This window comes from Dictyostelium discoideum (assembly GCF_000004695.1).
Source record: "Dictyostelium discoideum AX4 chromosome 5 chromosome, whole genome shotgun sequence".
Classification (NCBI taxonomy): Eukaryota; Evosea; class Eumycetozoa; order Dictyosteliales; family Dictyosteliaceae; genus Dictyostelium; species Dictyostelium discoideum.
In genome coordinates this window covers 732220-751572 of record NC_007091.3, presented here as the reverse complement: position 1 = coordinate 751572, position 19353 = coordinate 732220, and the positions used below count along the sequence as shown (strand labels likewise).

At 26.5% G+C, this 19353-nt stretch overlaps 6 protein-coding genes across 6 annotated transcripts; 4 read left to right on the top strand and 2 right to left on the bottom strand.

The window, feature by feature from the left end:
• Nucleotides 1–328: 328 nt before the first annotated feature.
• On the top strand, nucleotides 329–1905 carry DDB_G0287889 (hypothetical protein; the record flags this gene model as incomplete). Its single annotated transcript, XM_631981.1, has 2 exons — nucleotides 329–331; nucleotides 955–1905. 2 exons carry the CDS (start codon nucleotides 329–331, stop codon nucleotides 1903–1905), a joined length of 954 nt encoding a protein of 317 aa, XP_637073.1.
• A 226-nt stretch (nucleotides 1906–2131) lies between these two features.
• Nucleotides 2132–2607, bottom strand: DDB_G0287811 (chaperonin Cpn10 family protein; the record flags this gene model as incomplete). The annotated part of the gene is made up of 2 exons (XM_631980.1): nucleotides 2132–2437; nucleotides 2605–2607. The coding sequence occupies 2 exons, from the start codon at nucleotides 2605–2607 to the stop codon at nucleotides 2132–2134; spliced, it is 309 nt and encodes a 102-aa protein (XP_637072.1).
• Nucleotides 2608–3760: 1153 nt separating this feature from the next.
• Nucleotides 3761–4612, top strand: DDB_G0287809 (hypothetical protein; the record flags this gene model as incomplete). The annotated part of the gene is made up of 1 exon (XM_631979.1): nucleotides 3761–4612. The coding sequence occupies one exon, from the start codon at nucleotides 3761–3763 to the stop codon at nucleotides 4610–4612; it is 852 nt and encodes a 283-aa protein (XP_637071.1).
• Nucleotides 4613–5140: 528 nt separating this feature from the next.
• Nucleotides 5141–7211, top strand: DDB_G0287807 (hypothetical protein; the record flags this gene model as incomplete). Its single annotated transcript, XM_631978.1, has 5 exons — nucleotides 5141–5201; nucleotides 5311–6730; nucleotides 6800–6836; nucleotides 6977–7066; nucleotides 7197–7211. The coding sequence occupies 5 exons, from the start codon at nucleotides 5141–5143 to the stop codon at nucleotides 7209–7211; spliced, it is 1623 nt and encodes a 540-aa protein (XP_637070.1).
• Nucleotides 7212–7333: 122 nt separating this feature from the next.
• DDB_G0287805 (hypothetical protein) lies at nucleotides 7334–12058 on the top strand (the record flags this gene model as incomplete). Its single annotated transcript, XM_631977.1, has 1 exon — nucleotides 7334–12058. One exon carries the CDS (start codon nucleotides 7334–7336, stop codon nucleotides 12056–12058), a length of 4725 nt encoding a protein of 1574 aa, XP_637069.1.
• Nucleotides 12059–12240: 182 nt separating this feature from the next.
• DDB_G0287863 (hypothetical protein) lies at nucleotides 12241–18030 on the bottom strand (the record flags this gene model as incomplete). Its single annotated transcript, XM_631976.1, has 1 exon — nucleotides 12241–18030. The coding sequence occupies one exon, from the start codon at nucleotides 18028–18030 to the stop codon at nucleotides 12241–12243; it is 5790 nt and encodes a 1929-aa protein (XP_637068.1).
• Nucleotides 18031–19353: the final 1323 nt, after the last annotated feature.

Below are 19353 nucleotides of genomic sequence, written 5' to 3'. Positions count from 1 at the left end.
TTTTTTTTTTTTAAAAATAAAAAATAATAAAATAAAAATAAAAATATAAAAAAATTGATTATAAAAAAAAAAAGAAAAGAAATTAAATAAACTGTACACAAATAAATCAATAAAAAATCAAGAGAAAAAAAAAAAACGAATAAAAAAACTAAAAAAAAAAAAAATTGGAAAACGAAAAAAAAAAAAATAAAATAAAAAAAAAATAAAAATAAAAAAAAAAAAAAAAATCGTTCGGTTTTTTGCCAATTATTTATTTATTTTTTATTATCTGATTTGAATAATTTTATTTTATTTTATTTTATTTATTCATTTATTTTTAATAAAATAAATGGTATTTATTTGTATTAAAAAAGTAAAAAAAAAAAATTATCTAAAATTTCATTTTAACTCCTTTTAATATAATAATAATTATTATATTTATACTTTAACTTAAATTTAAATAATTCCCAAATTCATCTTTTTTTTTATTTTTTTATTTTTTTTTGGCATTTAAATAAATTAACAAATAATCCATTTATAGAAAATAAAATAATATATAAAAATAAAATTTAGTGGATAAAATTAAATAAATTTCAAAAACATCAATAAATTTTAAACCAAAATAAATTAAATTAAAAAAATAATGTTCATTAATTTTTAAATAACTGATATGAAATATATATATAAATATTTATTCAATTATTTTTTTTTTTGGTTTTTTTAATTTTTTAAAAAAAAAAAAAAGAAAAATATTTAATTAAAACCAATTATAACATCATCAACTCTGGCAAAATTCGGGTTTTAATTTTTTTTTTTTTTTTTTTTTATTTTAATTTATTTTTTTTATAAAAAAAAATCTATTTCGTTTTTTCATTTTTTTTTTTTTTTTTTTATTTTTTTATTTTAATTTTTTAATTTTATCATTACAATAATACATATATTTATTTATATAAATAAATATATTAAATTTTAAAGACCATGCACGGAATTTTACCAGCAGATGATATTGATTATATCAATGATACACCAACAATTCAAGAATATAAAAAATTAAAGAGAGTAATGAAAATTATGACCAACTTTTATGTTGGTGGTAGTGCAACCAAATTACAACAAGCAGAATACTTTGAAGATGAATTAAAAAAGGTTACAACAGATCAAAATATGATTGAAGCACAATTGAATGTAATGAAGAAATTCCCAATTCATCCAAAACGTCGTGAATATGAAGAGGAGTTACAAGAGGAGAATGATAAATTAGTATCAATGAAAAAGAAATTCTCAACCAAAGCCGAGGAATATAGAAAACTTTACGTTTGGTCAAATGGTATCGTTCAGGTTACTAAATGGTTAGAGGATGGTTTGGACGATTATTGTGTAAATCATTTAAAGATGGATTTGGGTTTTGAAGTGATCCCAAACGAACCATTATCCAAAGAAAAGTACAGCGCATACAAAGAGGGTCTCGACGAGATCACCTACAATCTCCAAGAGAGCCAAGATTTCTTCTCTGCTTCATTGGATGGTCGTCTTCGTCAATATCATAGAATGGAAAAGGAGATTATTGAAGCTCAAATCGAAGCTGTCAAAAGTTTCCCAGAAGATAACCCACGTCGTTCTCATATCATTGCTGAATTGGAACAAGATCTTGAATATGTCTCTAAAAATATGGTTGAAGATCCTTCTGCAATGGCTAAACGTGTACGTATGCTTGAAATGCATTCAGATTTCTTTAAGGTACTTCGTTGGTATCGTGAAAAAATGAAGGCTCTTGGTGATGAATATGGTATCGTCGATACTGATAAACGTACTGAAGAAGAGAAAATTAAATCTGCCATGTCAACTCAAGTCGAATTCATGACTAATTTCACCCCTGAAAATACTCCAGAATTAGAAGAATTAAAAAAATTAAATTTACTTCATTAATAAAATAAATTAAAAAAAAAGAAAAAAAAAAAAAATTTATAATATTAAAAAAAAAAAAATTTATAATATTAAAAAAAAAAAAAAAAAGATCTTGGGCATCCAAGTATTTTTTTAAATTTCTCGATTTTAAGTTTTTTTTTATTTTTTTTTTTGTACATTTTTTTTTTTATTACTTTTGTTTTATTTATTTATTTATTTATTTATTTTTATTTTATTTTATTTTTTTTTAATTTCCCATAAAACCTAAAACTTCATTTTCAGAGAGAATTTCACATTCAACACCATTTACAGTGATTTTTTCTCCAAGTGGAGATTCATTAAGTAAAATACGATCACCTTTCTTTAAGAGTGGTGGAGCAAAACCATTGGCAGTACGTCTTCCAGTGCCAACTTCAATTACGACAGCTTCGTGTGTTTTATTTGCAACTTTATCTGGAATATAAATACCGCCACCAGTTTTAATATCAGAGTTTCTTAATCTTTGAACTAAAATACGATCAAATAATGGTTTGAATGATTTAATTGATGATGACTGTATTATAAATAAATAAATAAATTGGTGTATGATTGAGTTGTTTTTATTTTATTTTTATTTTTTTTTTTGTAAAAAAAAATAAGTTAGTTTATTAATTTTTATTTTTTATTTTTTTTTGTTTGTTTGTTGGGTTGATTGAAAATTTGATTATTTAAAATTATTACCATTGCTGTTGTTATTGATATATTTATATTTATTGAAGTGTCGATTATTTGTGAACAATAATGATTGGGTATCGAAAATTTTTTTTTTTTTTTTTTTTTTAATTTTTTTTTTTAATTTTTTTTTTTTTTATTTTATTTTTTTATTTTTAATTTTATTTTATTTTTAATTTTATATTATTTTTACTTATTTTGAGCAAACTAATTTCTTTTTTTTAATTATTTTTTTTTTTTTTTATTTTTTAATTTTTTTTTTTTTTTTTTAAGATTATTATTTTTTTTTTTTTTTTTTTTTATTTTTGTTTTTTATCATTCTAAAATCATATTAATCTTTTTTCTTTTTTAAAAAAAACAAAGATTTCCAGTTCAAAAAAAAAAAACAATATTTCAAATTTTAAACAAAAACCAATGTTTCCTGCTTTAACCACTGGAAGATTTGAATCGTTCAGATCAAATGGAAATTCTGGCTACCCTCAGATAAATATAAATAATAATAATAATAATGAAGATGATGATGATGATGATGATGATGATGATGATAATAATAATAATAATAATAAAAATACTGCAAGTCTCATTTGGTTCATTTTATTTTTTTTACTTTTACTTAAAGAGTAACCAATTAATTAAAAAAACAACTACAACTACAATAACCAGCAATACAATTTTATTATTACATTACCAATTAAAGTATTTTAATCAATAAAAATGAAATAAAGGGGAGTAGTGTGGGGGGAGTGGGTTTCGTTTTGATTATTTTTTGCTATTAATTTTTTTTAGTTTTTTTTTTATTTTTTTTTTTAATAGATTTTTTTTTTTATATTTACAAATCCTTTTTAAGCTTTTTATTTTTGGAAAGTTTATTTTATTATATTTATTTTAAATAATTTAATTTAATTTAATTTTTTTTTTTTTTTTTTTTTTTTTTTTTTTTTTTGTTTAATTTTTTTTTTTTTCTTGTTTAATTTTTTTTTTTTTAATTATTATTATTTTTTTTTTAATTATTATTATTTTTTTTTTTTAATTATTATTATTTTTTTTTGAGCGAAATTATTAAATTTATTTATTATATAAATATTAATTACTCAACCTTTTTTTTTTTTTTTTATGCTTTTAATCTATTAAAAAAAAAAAAAAAAAGTGGACAAAGAATAAAGAAATGCATACAATATTTGGTGGTAAGAAAAGTTTTACCTTCAATATTAATAGTCGCAATAAAATAAAAAATAGTTATGGAAGAGCCATAAATGTAGATGATGACAATAATAAGAATAATTATAGTAATAATAAAGATGTATTTGGATTAAATTTTTCAAATAAAAATACCAGAAATTTCACAACTAAAGCACCATTTCCCAATTTTCTTGCAAATAAAAGTTTCTTTCAAAATAGTTTTAAGCCAGCAAAAGATGTTATTAATAATAATAATAAAAATATTAAAAATGATGATGATAGTAATAATAATAATAATAATATTGATAATGATGATAATAATGATGTTAATGATTCCATAAATTGTGAACAAGTTTGTGAAAAAAGAAATATTTTTAATTCTAGTAATAATATAGAGGAAGAATATTGGGAAGATAGTATATCAGGTAGTACAAATGATGATAGTCAAGATAGTATAAATTTAGGAAATTCAGGTAATACACCAGAAATAACATTTTCAAAACAATTTAAAGTTGAAAAAGACAATGAAGGTTTTGGTGTGTTAATGTTATTATCAATTGCATTTGGTAATGGTTTAATTGATAAAGCCACTTTTAAAAATTATTTAATAGAATTAATTGGTGAAAATGGCTCAAATGATTTAATTAATCGTTTAGAAAATAATATCTCTGTACCATCGATACCTTTTGATTTTAATTTACAATGTTTAATCATAAATGCTAATAAAATAATTAGTTTAAAAAAATCAAAAAAATTACAATCTCAATTACAATCACAATTACAATCGCAATCACAATCACAATTACAATCACAATTACAATCACAATTACAATCATAATTATTTAACCCATAATTCTCCATTAATTCTGTAAATTATAATAAATAAATTCAAATAAATAGAAAATTGTAGCATATCATTAATTTAGGAAAAAATATTTCTTTTTTTTTTTTTTTTTTTTTTTTTTTTTTTTTTTTTTTTTTTTTTTTTTTTTGGTGCTTTTAATTTTATTATAATAAAAAAATAAAATTAAAAATAAAATAAATATAATTACGACACTGATTTTGGGTTAATATTAATAAATTTGGAAGTGATGGTTTTTTTTTTTTTTTTTTTTTTTTTAAGCACGCGAATTTTTAAAAAATAAAAAAATAAAAAAAATAAATAAAATTAATAAAAAAAAAAAGATATTTTTAGGATTTTAACGTTGGTGTAAATTTTAATTTTTATTTTTTTTTTTTTTTCTAATCGGATGGCAATACAAAAAATTTTTTTTTCTTTTCTCTAAACTCTTTTTTTTTTACACATTCAATATTTTCCCATATTCCAAAAAAAAAAAAAAAAAAAAAAAAAAAAAAAAAAAAGGAAATGAAGAGGTATTTTATTTTTTTATTTTTATTTTCTTTGTTTTTCTTAACAAATGGATCAGGTAAATAAATAAGTCAATAATTAATAATTATAGTTTTTTTGTTGTCTTTAATATTAAAATTTTTTTTTTTTCTTTTTTTTTTTTTTTTTTTTTTTTACAACAAAAAAAGTTAGAATCCCAAATGTTAATGAAGCATCAGTTAAAATGAATGATAATAAATTATATTTAAAAGGTTATAATTTAAATTTAACTAAATTTAGTGATACTACCAATGAATTATTAGTTAATACAAATGATGGATATGTTGATTTAAATAATACTGATATTAATACTTTTGGATATTTTTTATTAAAATCCAATGTTACTCAACCATTTTCCATTGAATTGGTTGGATATTTTAATCAGACTATAAATGTTTTCATTTTAACATGTATGAAACCAAATTGTAGTGGTAATGGAATTTGTTTACCTGAAACAATTGAATGTAAATGTGAACAAGGTTGGGGTGGTTCAGACTGTTCAATAGATTTAACATATCAATGTGTTAATAATTGTAGTGGTAATGGAGTTTGTTCAATTGATATGACTTGTAATTGTAATAAAGATTACACTGGTGTATCTTGTAATCAATATTCACCAGATATCGGGTTATCAATGACAATGAATAAAAGTTTAACTCAACCTTCAATTACAATGGGTTCATTCTCAACAAATTCAAAAAACACTTCATTGGAATTAAACGATTATACAAAGTCATCGGAATATTCAATTCTAATACCATACATTCAAGAAATCGATTTCAATGGTGAATTAGTTAAAAATTATACATTCTCCAATTCAAATGATTGGCAATTAGTTGAAAGTACTAAAAATTCAACAACTGGTGGCAGTATTACAATTTATCAAACTCAATTATCAGCAGGTTCAAATGTAACTGTATCAATTGAGTTGATAAAAATCTCAACAACAAGAGAGTGGGCAGGTCAATTAATGACACTTCCTGATCACTCAATTAAATATTCAGTAAGAATTGAAAATTATACATTTGTTTCAAATTTAAATAATTTACAATTGATTTATCAAGCATCGCCAAATTCGAAATTATCAACAGAATGTGAAATTAAACAATCAATTGCATGGGGCGCAAAGAAATCAACAGATATGCATTGGGTAACATTACCAAATAATCAAGTATCATTGTATGGTAAATTCTCAAATTATCTAATCGCTGATGGTAGAATTGTTTCAACTTCAAATGAAGGTTTAGAATTTGGTACAACAATTCAAGTTAAAGTTAATATACCTTTTTTTAAAGAATATATAGAATTAGATCCAGATTTTTCAGTTTTGGTAAATTCTGGAAATATGAATAATGAACAATATGATGAATGTGGTATTTTAATTAAAAAAAATAATGATAATAGAAAATGGGTTATACCAGTTGCTGTAGTTGTTTCAGTTGTTGGTGCTGCTATCATTGTCGCATTATTAATGTCTTTATTTTATACTAAAAATACAAATGTTAGAACTAAAATCTTATCTTTTAAATATAAATTAAAAAGAAATAATAAAAATAATAGTATAAAAATGTAAATAATTTTTTTAAAAAATAAAAATAAAAATAAAAATAAAAATAAAAATAAAATAAAAATAATTAGTTTTAAACTTCGAAATAACTGTTTCAAAAATGTGAGGGTATTAAATTTTTTTTTTTTAGTTGATTTTTTAAAAAAAAAAATATCTTTATTTTTATTTTTAAAAAAATTCAAATTAATTTCGGTATAACAAAATTAATGAGAAATAAATGATAATAATTTAAATCAAAAAATTCAAAGTTTTTGTGTTGGTCAAAAAAAAAAAAAAAAATTGATAACTTTTTTTTTTTCTTTTTTTTTTTTTTTTTTGATATTTTTGATTTGCTAATAGTATTTATAATAACTTTAATTTTTTTTTTTTTTTTTTTTTTAATAAAAAATAATATTAAATAAATAAAGGAATGAAATATTTTAATATTTTATTTTTTTTATTTTTTTTATTTATTAATCAAATATATAGTCAGTTAAATTGTAGGTTTTCCAAAAAAAAAAAAAAAAAAAAAAAAAAAAAAATAATTAAAAAAAAAAAAAAAAAATAAATAATAATAAAAACTTATACATAAAATTAATATTTTTTTTAAAAAAAAAAAAAAAAAAATGATAGTGGAATCTGTTATAACTACGCCAAATATCATTTATCCATTTGCAATCACACCATTTTATCCAGGATCAGACAACCAAAGTTTATATTTTAAATTAAGTTCAATTTTTGATTCACCAACAATTTTAAGTGGTTATGCAGTTATTTATAATAGTTTAGATCAAATAATAACAAATGGTACTTATAATTTAATTTTAGATGAAGATGTCCCAACAATTGGACCATCCACAACTGATGCAACTTTGGTAGATTTTAATGAATTTCAACAACAACAACAAAAATTATCAATAGATAGTCAACCAAGAAATAAAAGAACATGGTTAAAAGCTAAACAAATTGCAAATTACACATTTATAATGCCATATAGTTTATCATCATTTATGGATGAAACTACTAAATCATTTTATGATTATTATTATTTACATTTAGAGTATATAGATCCACAAAGAGGAAATCAAGTCATTGCAGAATTTAAAACAGTACCATTTTCATTCAATGCACCATCATATAATGTAATCAAAGAAAATTCAATTATTTTAACCAATGCAACAAATAATAATATTTTAGGATTTGGTTTGGATTATAATAAACATTTATCAATTGTTACCGTTAATAATGCTGAATCAGGTTCATATGGAATGTTTTATTCTAAAGATATTTATAATGATGGTAGCAGTAGTACAGATTCAACATTTAGTAATTTACAATTTATTAAAAGTTTAAATGGATTGGATTATTATTATTATTATAATAAATTTAATGATTCACAATTGACTGAAACCACTGAAATCATTATAGATGAAATGACAGGTCAACAAAGACAAGTTAGTACAACTTTTACAAGTAATCATTTACCAAAATCAATTAGCTCTCAACTTGTTTTAGTTAATGGTTGGTCATTTTGTTATGGTATATTTGTTTCAAATGAAAAGATTGAATCAATGCAACTTGATGGATGGAATATTGTTCCAATATCAATTAAATCAAACTCTTCAAATTATTGGACATCTATTGCTAGATTAACATTATCACCTTCAGATACAAAGATTAGAATAGATATTCCAAAGCCAATAGGATCGCAATGGAGTACAGAGTTACATTATACTCAACCTCCTCCATTAATACCAACTTTTACAAAGAAAGTCACATTATTATCAAATCAATTCTATAAGATTCCACAATATTTTGGTGGTAAATATAGATATGAAAATAAACAAATCCAAATTTTAGTTGAATTAAATTTCACTGATACCACTCAAATTTTAAATAGTATTGATTATAAATTAAATGATGTTATTTTCCTTAGTGATAGAGAACTTTTTAGTAAAAATTATTATTGTAAAATTATATCACTTCCAGATTATTTAATAACAAGTTCAACAGTTGCCTTTGCTATTTTCGGTAATTATGAAAGTGTTGGTAGAGTTTTATTATATTCAAATAGTTCAGTTACAATTGATATCATTTCACCACAATCAGATTTAATATCAACAGTAAAAAATTCTATTGAAATTGGAAAAGGTAATGAATACTTTACATTTGTTAAAGGTAGTTTTTCAATGACTCAAACTTTTTATGAAATTTCAGAAGTCACCATTTCATTAACACCAGTTGGAAAATTAACAACAAATTCAAAACCATCACCAAACTCAAGAGAATTTTTAAATATTTCATCATCATTCCCACATGGTTTCATAGGTTCTGGTAATAATCTTCAATGGACTCCATATATACCAATCGCGAGTGATACACCATCAATGATCTATAGTTTAGTTGGTCCAACAACAAATCCATCCATTACATTGACGGGCAATCCATTTATAAAAAAAGATTTAATAAATCCAAGTTTAACTGTTAAATTTAATTGGGCATTAGAATCGAATCAAGAAGATGAATTTTTAATTTCAATTTGGGATACAGTTGGAGTTGGTCAATCAACTTGTAAATTTAGTTTTGCAACAAATTCATTTACATTATCACCAAGTTCAATTCATTTGAAATCAATTAATCATACCTATATCTCACAATCATTAGAATTTTCCATTAAATTAAAATTTAATCGTTACTTTTGTTCAATTGTTTCACCAGTTATTGATTGTTCAGATATTAAAGGTAATAGATTATTTGAAAATGATTTCTCTGCAACCGAGCTACGTCAATTATTTTTTGAAAATATTGATCAATGTACTGGTACTACAAGTATTCCAACTGCTCATTTATTTACAAACTTTGTAACTTTTAATTCAGCAACAAACGTTACATTCTCATCATTATTTGGAAATGTTTTTGATCAAGATTATAATGTTGTGGTTCAAATATTTGGTGATTATGAAAATAAAGGACCAATTGAAAATAGTATACCATTAACAATGACCTATCTACCTGAAACAAATTCAGCATTATTTAAAGGAAATTTTAATTTTTCAATCGATTCAACAACTTTAAGTAAAAAGAAATTTATTTCAATTAATGTTTCAAAGAAATCAAATCCAACATCAACTTTTACACTTTCAACTAAAGAATTAGAATTTATTAATAAATTAACCCAAAAGTTTCAAACAACCACAACAGTCGTTGACTCACAATTTATAATTAGAAATAAAGATTATCAAGGACCGGAGTTAATTTTAAGATTTTTGAGATTGGGCGATTTTGATAATAGTCAACCAACAAAATTCAATATTAAATCTTCTCAATTCCCCGATATTAAGAATTTAACTTTAACAATTAAAGATACTTTCAATAGTTATACTCAATCATTGGTATATTTAAAAGATGATCCAACTTCTTATTTTAATTTAAGTGGTACATTGTTAACTTTAAATGCAAAATATAATTATTTGAATCCAAATGCATTTATAGAATCATTTTGTGATATTTTCGATAATTGTTATGAATTAAGTCCAACAGCATTCCAAACTAGTCAACAATATATCAATATTATACCACCACCAATTGTTAAACCAGTTTTAATTGGTACACCAACATTTTCTAGAAATTTTATTGATGTTAGTAGCTCAAATCGTAAATTAAAAATATCAATTGATTTGAAATATTCAAACAATGAAATTTTTACACCATCCTATGGTCAAGATCCAATTTTCTATATTTCAGAAAAACAAACCAACGAGAAAATTCAGTGTTCACTAAAACAAATTTCAAATCTATCATCATTATATACATGTGATATGGAAATTCCATTATATTGGGGTTTAAGAATGGTTGGTCAATGTTCTGTTTGGAATATGGTAGATTCAAATGGAGTTATAAATGGTGGGGTCATTCAAAATTGTCCAATCTTTTTCTTTTATCAAGATTTTTATAATCCAAATATTTGGCAAATTTCAGTGATGATGAATGATACAGTTTTGTATGTTACTGGTACAAACCTCGATTTATTACCTTCAAAAATTTTAGATTATCAATCATTATTGGTTTCAACTTCAAATTTAACAATGATTAATGGTACATTGGGTTTCTATACATTAAAGGCACCTGCAACCAATCCATTTAGCATCTCTGTTGATTATGGTTTTAATGGAATTAAAAATATTAGTGTTTTCATTCAAACTTGTATGAAATCAGATTGTAGTGGTAATGGTGTTTGTAATGTAGCTTTATCAACCTGTACCTGCGAAAATGGATGGGGAGGTTCGGATTGTTCAATCGATATGACATTTAAATGTATTAATAATTGTAGTGGAAAAGGAGTTTGTTCTAATGATATGACTTGTAATTGTAATAAGGATTACACTGGTGTATCTTGTAATCAATATTCACCCGATCTTGGTTTATCAATGACAATGAATACAAGTAAAAACCAGCCATCCATTGACTTGGGTTCCTTCTCAACAAATAGTAGTTCAACTTTAAATGACTATACCAAATCATCTGGTTATTCAATTCTAATACCATACATTCAAGAAATCGATTTCAATGGTAAATTGGTTAAAAATTATACATTTACAACAGATTCATGGTCTTTACTTTCCGATGAAAATAATATTCTTATCTATAACACTACATTAACTGAATACTCAAAGGTTTTGGTAGAACTAGAAACTATTACCGTTGCAACAACAAGAGAGTGGGCAGGTCAATTATTAAATTTACCTGATCACTCAATTAAATATTCAGTAAGAATTGAAAATTATACATTTGTTTCAAATTTAAATAATTTACAATTGATTTATCAAGCATCACCAAATTCGAAATTATCAACAGAATGTGAAATTAAACAATCAATTGCATGGGGCGCAAAGAAATCAACAGATATGCATTGGGTAACATTACCAAATAATCAAGTATCATTGTATGGTAAATTCTCAAATTATCTAATCGCTGATGGTAGAGTTGTTTCAACTTCAAATGAAGGTTTAGAGTTTGGTACAACAATTCAAGTTAAAGTTAATATACCTTTTTTTAAAGAATATATAGAATTAGATCCAGATTTCTCAGTTTTGGTAGATCCAAATTTCAATGAAGATGAATATGATGAATGTGGTATTAAAATTGAAAACTCTTCCAACAACTTCAATGATAAAAGAAAATGGATTTTACCAGTTGCCGTAGTTGTTTCAGTTGTTGGTGCTGCTATCGTTGTAACTGTATTAATGTCTGTACTTTACACAAAAAACATAAGTGTTAGAACTAAAATGTTATCTTTTAAATCTAAATTTAAAAAAAATAATAATATTTCAATGAAAACTATGAATAATTAACCATTTTCTTAAAATTATTTCAATAAACCTTTCTTTTTTTATTTATATTAAAAATTTATTTGTTTAATTTCGTATTTTAATTTTTATTTATCTTTTTTTTTATTTTTTAATTTTCATTAATAAAAAATAAAATTAACATTATTTTCTTGTTTAGACATAATTTGGACATAAAGTCACAGATATTAATTTTCACTAAAAGCTGGGCTTTGATTTCGAGGTACTTCTTTAACAATATCTTTTTTATCAACTTTATCATTTTCAAAAATGAATGGTTTATCATCATTCATTTTAAAACTACCAGAAATGAAGCCAATGGAGCTAAAAGATGGTTTTTTGGTTGGATTTGTAGAACCTATCAAACCACTGCCAGTAGTGAGTCCACCTGTACCTTGAGCTGATGTTGTTGATTTCGATGTTGTGATTTGACCGACAAGACCAGTTGAAATTGCATTGGCAATATTACTAATTGAACCTGCTCCTGTTAATGAGTTTGCTGTTGTAAATCCTCCGACTGATCCTGCAATACCATTGGCAGTTAAGCCTGTAACTGATCCAGTTTGAACGATTGAATTTGAAGTTGTTACACCTGCGATAGCATTACCTCCGCTTATTCCACCAGTTGTTGTTGTTAAACCAGTAATTGAACCACTATTTCCGACTGATCCTGATCCTCCTGTAACACTGTTGCCTCCTGAGATAACTCCAGAAGTAATACCAATTGAACTTTGGCCAGAGGATGCAATTGATACTGATGATGTCAAACCAGTTGAACTTTGAGATGTAGTTATGCCTGCAATATTACCACCTGAAATTGCATTGGCGATTGATGATGCTTGATTAGTTATACCAGCGATTGATGACACACCAGTTAATGAGTTTGCAGTTGTTAATCCATCAATTGAACCTGAAATTGCTCCAATTGATGAAACACCAGTTATTGATGTTTTGGATCCAATTGAGTTGGCTGTTGTTACTGCTGCTACTGTATTAGCACCAGTTAAGCTTCCTGATTGAGTTGTTATTCCAGCTACTGATCCACTATTACCAATTGATAATCCACCAGCGATACTACCTGCTCCAGAAATAAAACCACTTGTACCTTGACTTGATGTTGTTGTTGTAGTTGATGAAACTGTTGGTTTTGATGTTGTGATTTGACCGACAAGACCAGTTGAAATTGCATTGGCGATATTACCAATTGAACCTACTCCTGTTAATGAGTTTGCAGTTGTTAATCCTCCGACTGATCCTGCGATACCATTGGCAATTAAACCTGTAACTGATCCAGTTTGAGCGATTGAATTTGAAGTTGTTACACCTGCAATAGCATTACCTCCGCTTATTCCACCATTTGTTGTTAAACCAGTAATTGAACCACTATTTCCGACTGATCCTGATCCTCCTGCGACACTATTACCTCCTGATATAACTCCTGAAATTACTCCTGAAATAATACTGGTTGAACTTTGACCAGTTATAGATTGTGGAGATGTGATTGATCCAGATCCTCCTGCAATTACTCCTGAAATAATACCGGTTGAAATTTGAGATGTAGTTACACCTGCAATATTACCACCTGAAATTGCATTGGCGATTGATGATGCTTGATTAGTTATACCAGCGATTGATGATATACCAGTTAATGAGTTTGCAGTTGTTAATCCATCAATTGAACCTGAAATTGCTCCAATTGATGAAACACCAGTTATTGATGTTTTGGATCCAATTGAGTTGGCTGTTGTTACTGCTGCTACTGTATTTGCACCAGTTAAACTTCCTGATTGAGTTGTTATTCCGGCTACTGATCCACTATTACCAATTGATAATCCACCAGCGATACTACCTGCTCCAGAGATAAAACCACTTGTACCTTGACTTGATGTTGTTGTTGTTGATGAAACTGTTGGTTTTGATGTTGTGATTTGACCGACAAGACCAGTTGAAATTGCATTGGCGATATTACCAATTGAACCTACTCCTGTTAATGAGTTTGCTGTTGTTAAACCTCCGACTGATCCTGCAATACCATTTGCAGTTAATCCTGTAACTGATCCAGTTTGAGCGATTGAATTTGAAGTTGTTACGCCTGCGATAGCATTACCTCCACTTATTCCACCATTTGTTGTTAAACCAGTAATTGAACCACTATTTCCGACTGATCCTGATCCTCCTGCGACACTATTACCTCCAGAGATAACTCCTGAAATAATACCGGTTGAACTTTGACCAGTGATGGATTGCGGAGATGTAATTGATCCAGATCCTCCTGCGATTACTCCTGAAATAATACCAGTAGAACTTTGAGATGTAGTTACACCTGCAATATTACCACCTGAAATTGCATTAGCGATCGATGATGCTTGATTAGTTATACCAGCGATTGATGATATACCAGATAATGAGTTTGCAGTTGTTAATCCATCAATTGAACCTGAAATTGCTCCAATTGATGAAACACCAGTTATTGATGTTTTGGATCCAATTGAGTTGGCTGTTGTTACTGCTGCTACTGTATTTGCACCAGTTAAACTTCCTGATTGAGTTGTTATTCCAGCTACTGATCCACTATTACCAATTGATAATCCACCAGCGATACTACCTGCTCCAGAAATAAAGCCACTTGTAGCTTGACTGGATGTTGTTGTTGTTGATGAGATTGTTGGTTTTGATGTTGTGATTTGACCGACAAGACCAGTTGAAATTGCATTGGCGATATTACCAATTGAACCAACTCCTGTTAATGAGTTTGCTGTTGTTAAACCTCCGACTGATCCTGCAATACCATTGGCAATTAAGCCTGTAATTGATCCAGTTTGAGCGATTGAATTTGAAGTTGTTACACCTGCAATAGCATTACCTCCGCTTATTCCACCATTTGTTGTTAAACCAGTAATTGAACCACTATTTCCGACTGATCCTGATCCTCCTGCGACACTATTACCTCCAGAGATAACTCCTGAAATTACTCCTGAAATAATACTGGTTGAACTTTGGCCAGTTATAGATTGTGGAGATGTAATTGATCCAGATCCTCCTGCGATTACTCCTGAAATAATACCAGTAGAACTTTGAGATGTAGTTACACCTGCAATATTACCACCTGAAATTGCATTGGCGATTGATGATGCTTGATTAGTTATACCAGCGATTGATGATATACCAGTTAATGAGTTTGCAGTTGTTAATCCATCAATTGAACCTGAAATTGCTCCAATTGATGAAACACCAGTTATTGATGTTTTGGATCCAATTGAGTTGGCTGTTGTTACTGCTGCTACTGTATTTGCACCAGTTAAGCTTCCTGATTGAGTTGTTATTCCAGCTACTGATCCACTATTACCAATTGATAATCCACCAGCGATACTACCTGCTCCAGAAATAAAGCCACTTGTACCTTGACTTGATGTTGTTGTTGTTGATGAAACTGTTGGTTTTGATGTTGTGATTTGACCGACAAGACCAGTTGAAATTGCATTGGCGATATTACCAATTGAACCTACTCCTGTTAATGAGTTTGCTGTTGTTAATCCTCCGACTGATCCTGCAATACCATTTGCAGTTAATCCTGTAACTGATCCAGTTTGAGCGATTGAATTTGAAGTTGTTACACCTGCAATAGCATTACCTCCGCTTATTCCACCATTTGTTGTTAAACCAGTAATTGAGCCACTATTTCCGACTGATCCTGATCCTCCTGCGACACTATTACCTCCTGATATAACTCCTGAAATTACTCCTGAAGTAATACTGGTTGAACTTTGGCCAGTTATAGATTGTGGAGATGTGATTGATCCAGATCCTCCTGCAATTACTCCTGAAATAATACCGGTTGAAATTTGAGATGTAGTTACACCTGCAATATTACCACCTGAAATTGCATTGGCGATTGATGATGCTTGATTAGTTATACCAGCGATTGATGACACACCAGTTAATGAGTTTGCAGTTGTTAATCCATCAATTGAACCTGAAATTGCTCCAATTGATGAAACACCAGTTATTGATGTTTTGGATCCAATTGAGTTGGCTGTTGTTACTGCTGCTACTGTATTTGCACCAGTTAAGCTTCCTGATTGAGTTGTTATTCCGGCTACTGATCCACTATTACCAATTGATAATCCACCAGCGATACTACCTGCTCCAGAAATAAAGCCACTTGTAGCTTGACTGGATATTGTTGTTGTTGTTGATGAGATTGTTGGTTTTGATGTTGTGATTTGACCGACAAGACCAGTTGAAATTGCATTGGCGATATTACCAATTGAACCTACTCCTGTTAATGAATTGGCTGTTGTTAAACCTCCGACTGATCCTGCAATACCATTGGCAATTAAACCTGTAACTGATCCAGTTTGAGCGATTGAATTTGAAGTTGTTACACCTGCAATAAAATTACCTCCACTTATTCCACCAGTAGTTGTTGTTAAACCAGTAATTGAACCACTATTTCCGACTGATCCTGATCCTCCTGCGACACTATTACCTCCTGATATAACTCCTGAAATAATACCGGTTGAACTTTGACCAGATTGTGAGGAGGTCGATGATCCTGACCCACCACCCAAAGTTGTTGAAGCTCCTGATAGGAATCCAGTGCTTCCTCCACCAGTAGTTGTAGATGGTTTAGTTGTTGTAGTGTATGTTCCTGAAGTGGAAGTTTGTGATCCGGTTGTTGTGTATGTTCCTGAAGTGGAAGTTTGTGATCCAGTTGTTGTGTATGTTCCTGAAGTAGAGGTTTGTGATCCAGTTGTTGTGTATGATCCTGATGTAGAGGTTTGTGATCCAGTTGTTGGAATACTACCTGTTGCTGTTGTTGTTGACATTGAAGTTGTTGAAGCTCCGGAAATAAATCCAGTGCTTCCTCCACTAGTTGTGGCAGTTGATGCACCAGTACTTTGTGAACCACTAGCTGTGGCAGTTGTTGATGCGCTAGTACTTTGTGATCCACTAGCTGTGGCAGTTGTTGATGCACCAGTACTTTGTGATCCACTTGTTATGGTCGTTGAAACACCAGTACTTTGTGATCCACCAGTAGTTGTAGTTGTTGAAGGACCAGTACTTTGTGAAGGGCCAGTAGTCAAAGAACCGGTTGTTGATGTTTTAGTTGTTGCTGTTGTTGTTGTTTTTGATGTTGTTGTTGTTGAAGTAGTTCCACTTGTCATGCATCCAGGTTCACAGGTTGGTTCAATATCACTGGTTGGTTTTGGACATTGGAAAAGTGCATAAAATACGTATTGAGAATCGGATAAAGTTGAATAAGAAATATGAATTGAAGATACATTAATGAATGGAGCCAAGATCTGATAGTTAATTGTGGTTGGATTTCCCATACTTGTAATAAAAGCTTTTGAATGATCTCTAGTGAGAACAATTGGAGGTATACCCGAATTATTTGATGGTTGTACCCCTGAAACTGATAAAGTGCCTTGTCCATAGTTTGCCCAATCTTTTTTCATATCCATTTGAGCATTTGAGCTACCAATTCCATAAATATTATCGGTTTGTGTTTTTCTGGCTCTTACAGTAACAAAATCACTCTCATCAACAGATGCGATCAACAAACAAATATTGCTTATTGGAAAGGTAAATAATAATTTTATTTCACTTGTAACATTTTGACAACAAGCTGCACCTGAAAAATGACTGAGTACATAAAGATCCTTTCCATTCAATAAACCACTCAATTTTGGGTCATTGAATTGACTTCCTTGAAGAATAACATTTCCAATGAAATAACCAGAATGTGAGGCTTGTTCCAATGCCACTGTTGGCATATTTGGATCAGTCCAAGGTATAGCATAAACACCTGGCGAAAAAACTGATGTAAAATCTAATTGTGAAATATTATTCTCTTCAAATGGAGACTTTTGTTTTTTTATTGAACCAATTTCATTTTCTTTTAATGTTGTTGAATTTACAAAAAAACTTTTAAATATTAAAAGAAATAAAATTGAATAAATAAATAATTTCATTTTGTTTATTTTTTTTTTCTTTTTTTCTTTTTTTTCTTTTTTCTTTTTTTCTTTTTTCTTTTTCTTTTACTATTTTTTTTTTCCTATGTACAAATTAAAAAAAATTGAAAAAAACTAAAAAAGGATAAAATTTTAAAAATATTAATAATTCTATTTATAATTTATTTTTTGATTATTAATAAATATGAACATACTTTATTTTTTTTTTTTTTTCCTGTTATATTATTATTTTGTTTGTTTTTTTTTTTTTTTTGTTTGTTTATTATTATTTACAATCTTTTTTTTTTTTAATATATAAAATTGTAAAGTTCAAAAAAAAAAAAAAAAAAAAAAAATAATAAAAAAAAATTCTTCTAAAAAATATTATTTGAACATTAATATCAACCAATAAAATAAATTTTTAAATTATTGAAATAAAATTTAATTTACCTAACAATTTTTTTTTTAATTTTTTTTTATATTACTTTTTTTTTTGAATAAAATTGAGAACTCCCTATCTTTATGATTATATTAATAATAATATAAATGCTTTTTTTTTTTTTTTTTTTTTTTTTTGTTTTTTAATTTTTTATTATTATTTTCTATTAAATAAATTAAATTAAGTATACTGAAAATATATCACCACTATCACCAAAAAAAAAAAAAAAAAAATATATATAATAATAAAAATAATAATAATAATTTTAAAATCAAAAATTTGTACAATGGATCATTGTTTGTTTATTATTATTTTCAAATGAATTTTATTAACATGGTAGATTGTGGATGTGCATAATTTTTTTGCTTTTTGTAATTTATATTTGTATATAGATTAAGTGTGAATGAATGTGGGTGTATGAGAATACAATTTTTTTTAAACTACATTTTCGATTACCCCCCTCACCCACATGTAAATAACAATATATAAATAATCAAATATATGTGTAATCATTGTGTTAAAATAGTATTTTGAAATGATTGTGTGTGGAAAAAAAAAAAAAAAAAAATGAAAAAAAAAAAAATTGAATAATTATTTTTTTAGTTGTTACTTTCATTGTATTAGGGATTAACTTTTTAATGTATTACATTAGAAAAAAAAAAAAAAAAAAAAAAAAAAAAAAAAAAAAAAAAAATCATTAATGGATGTGTAAAACACCAAGTACCCATTAAATTTTGAATGGTAATAAAATAATAAAAAAAAAAAATAATAAAAAAAATAAATAAAAAAATAAAAATAGGTGTATTAATTATACATTAACTATATCTATCATTTTTTTTTTTTTATTATTTTATTATTAAATACCATTTATTATTTTTTTATTTTTTTTTTGTAGTGTACCAAAT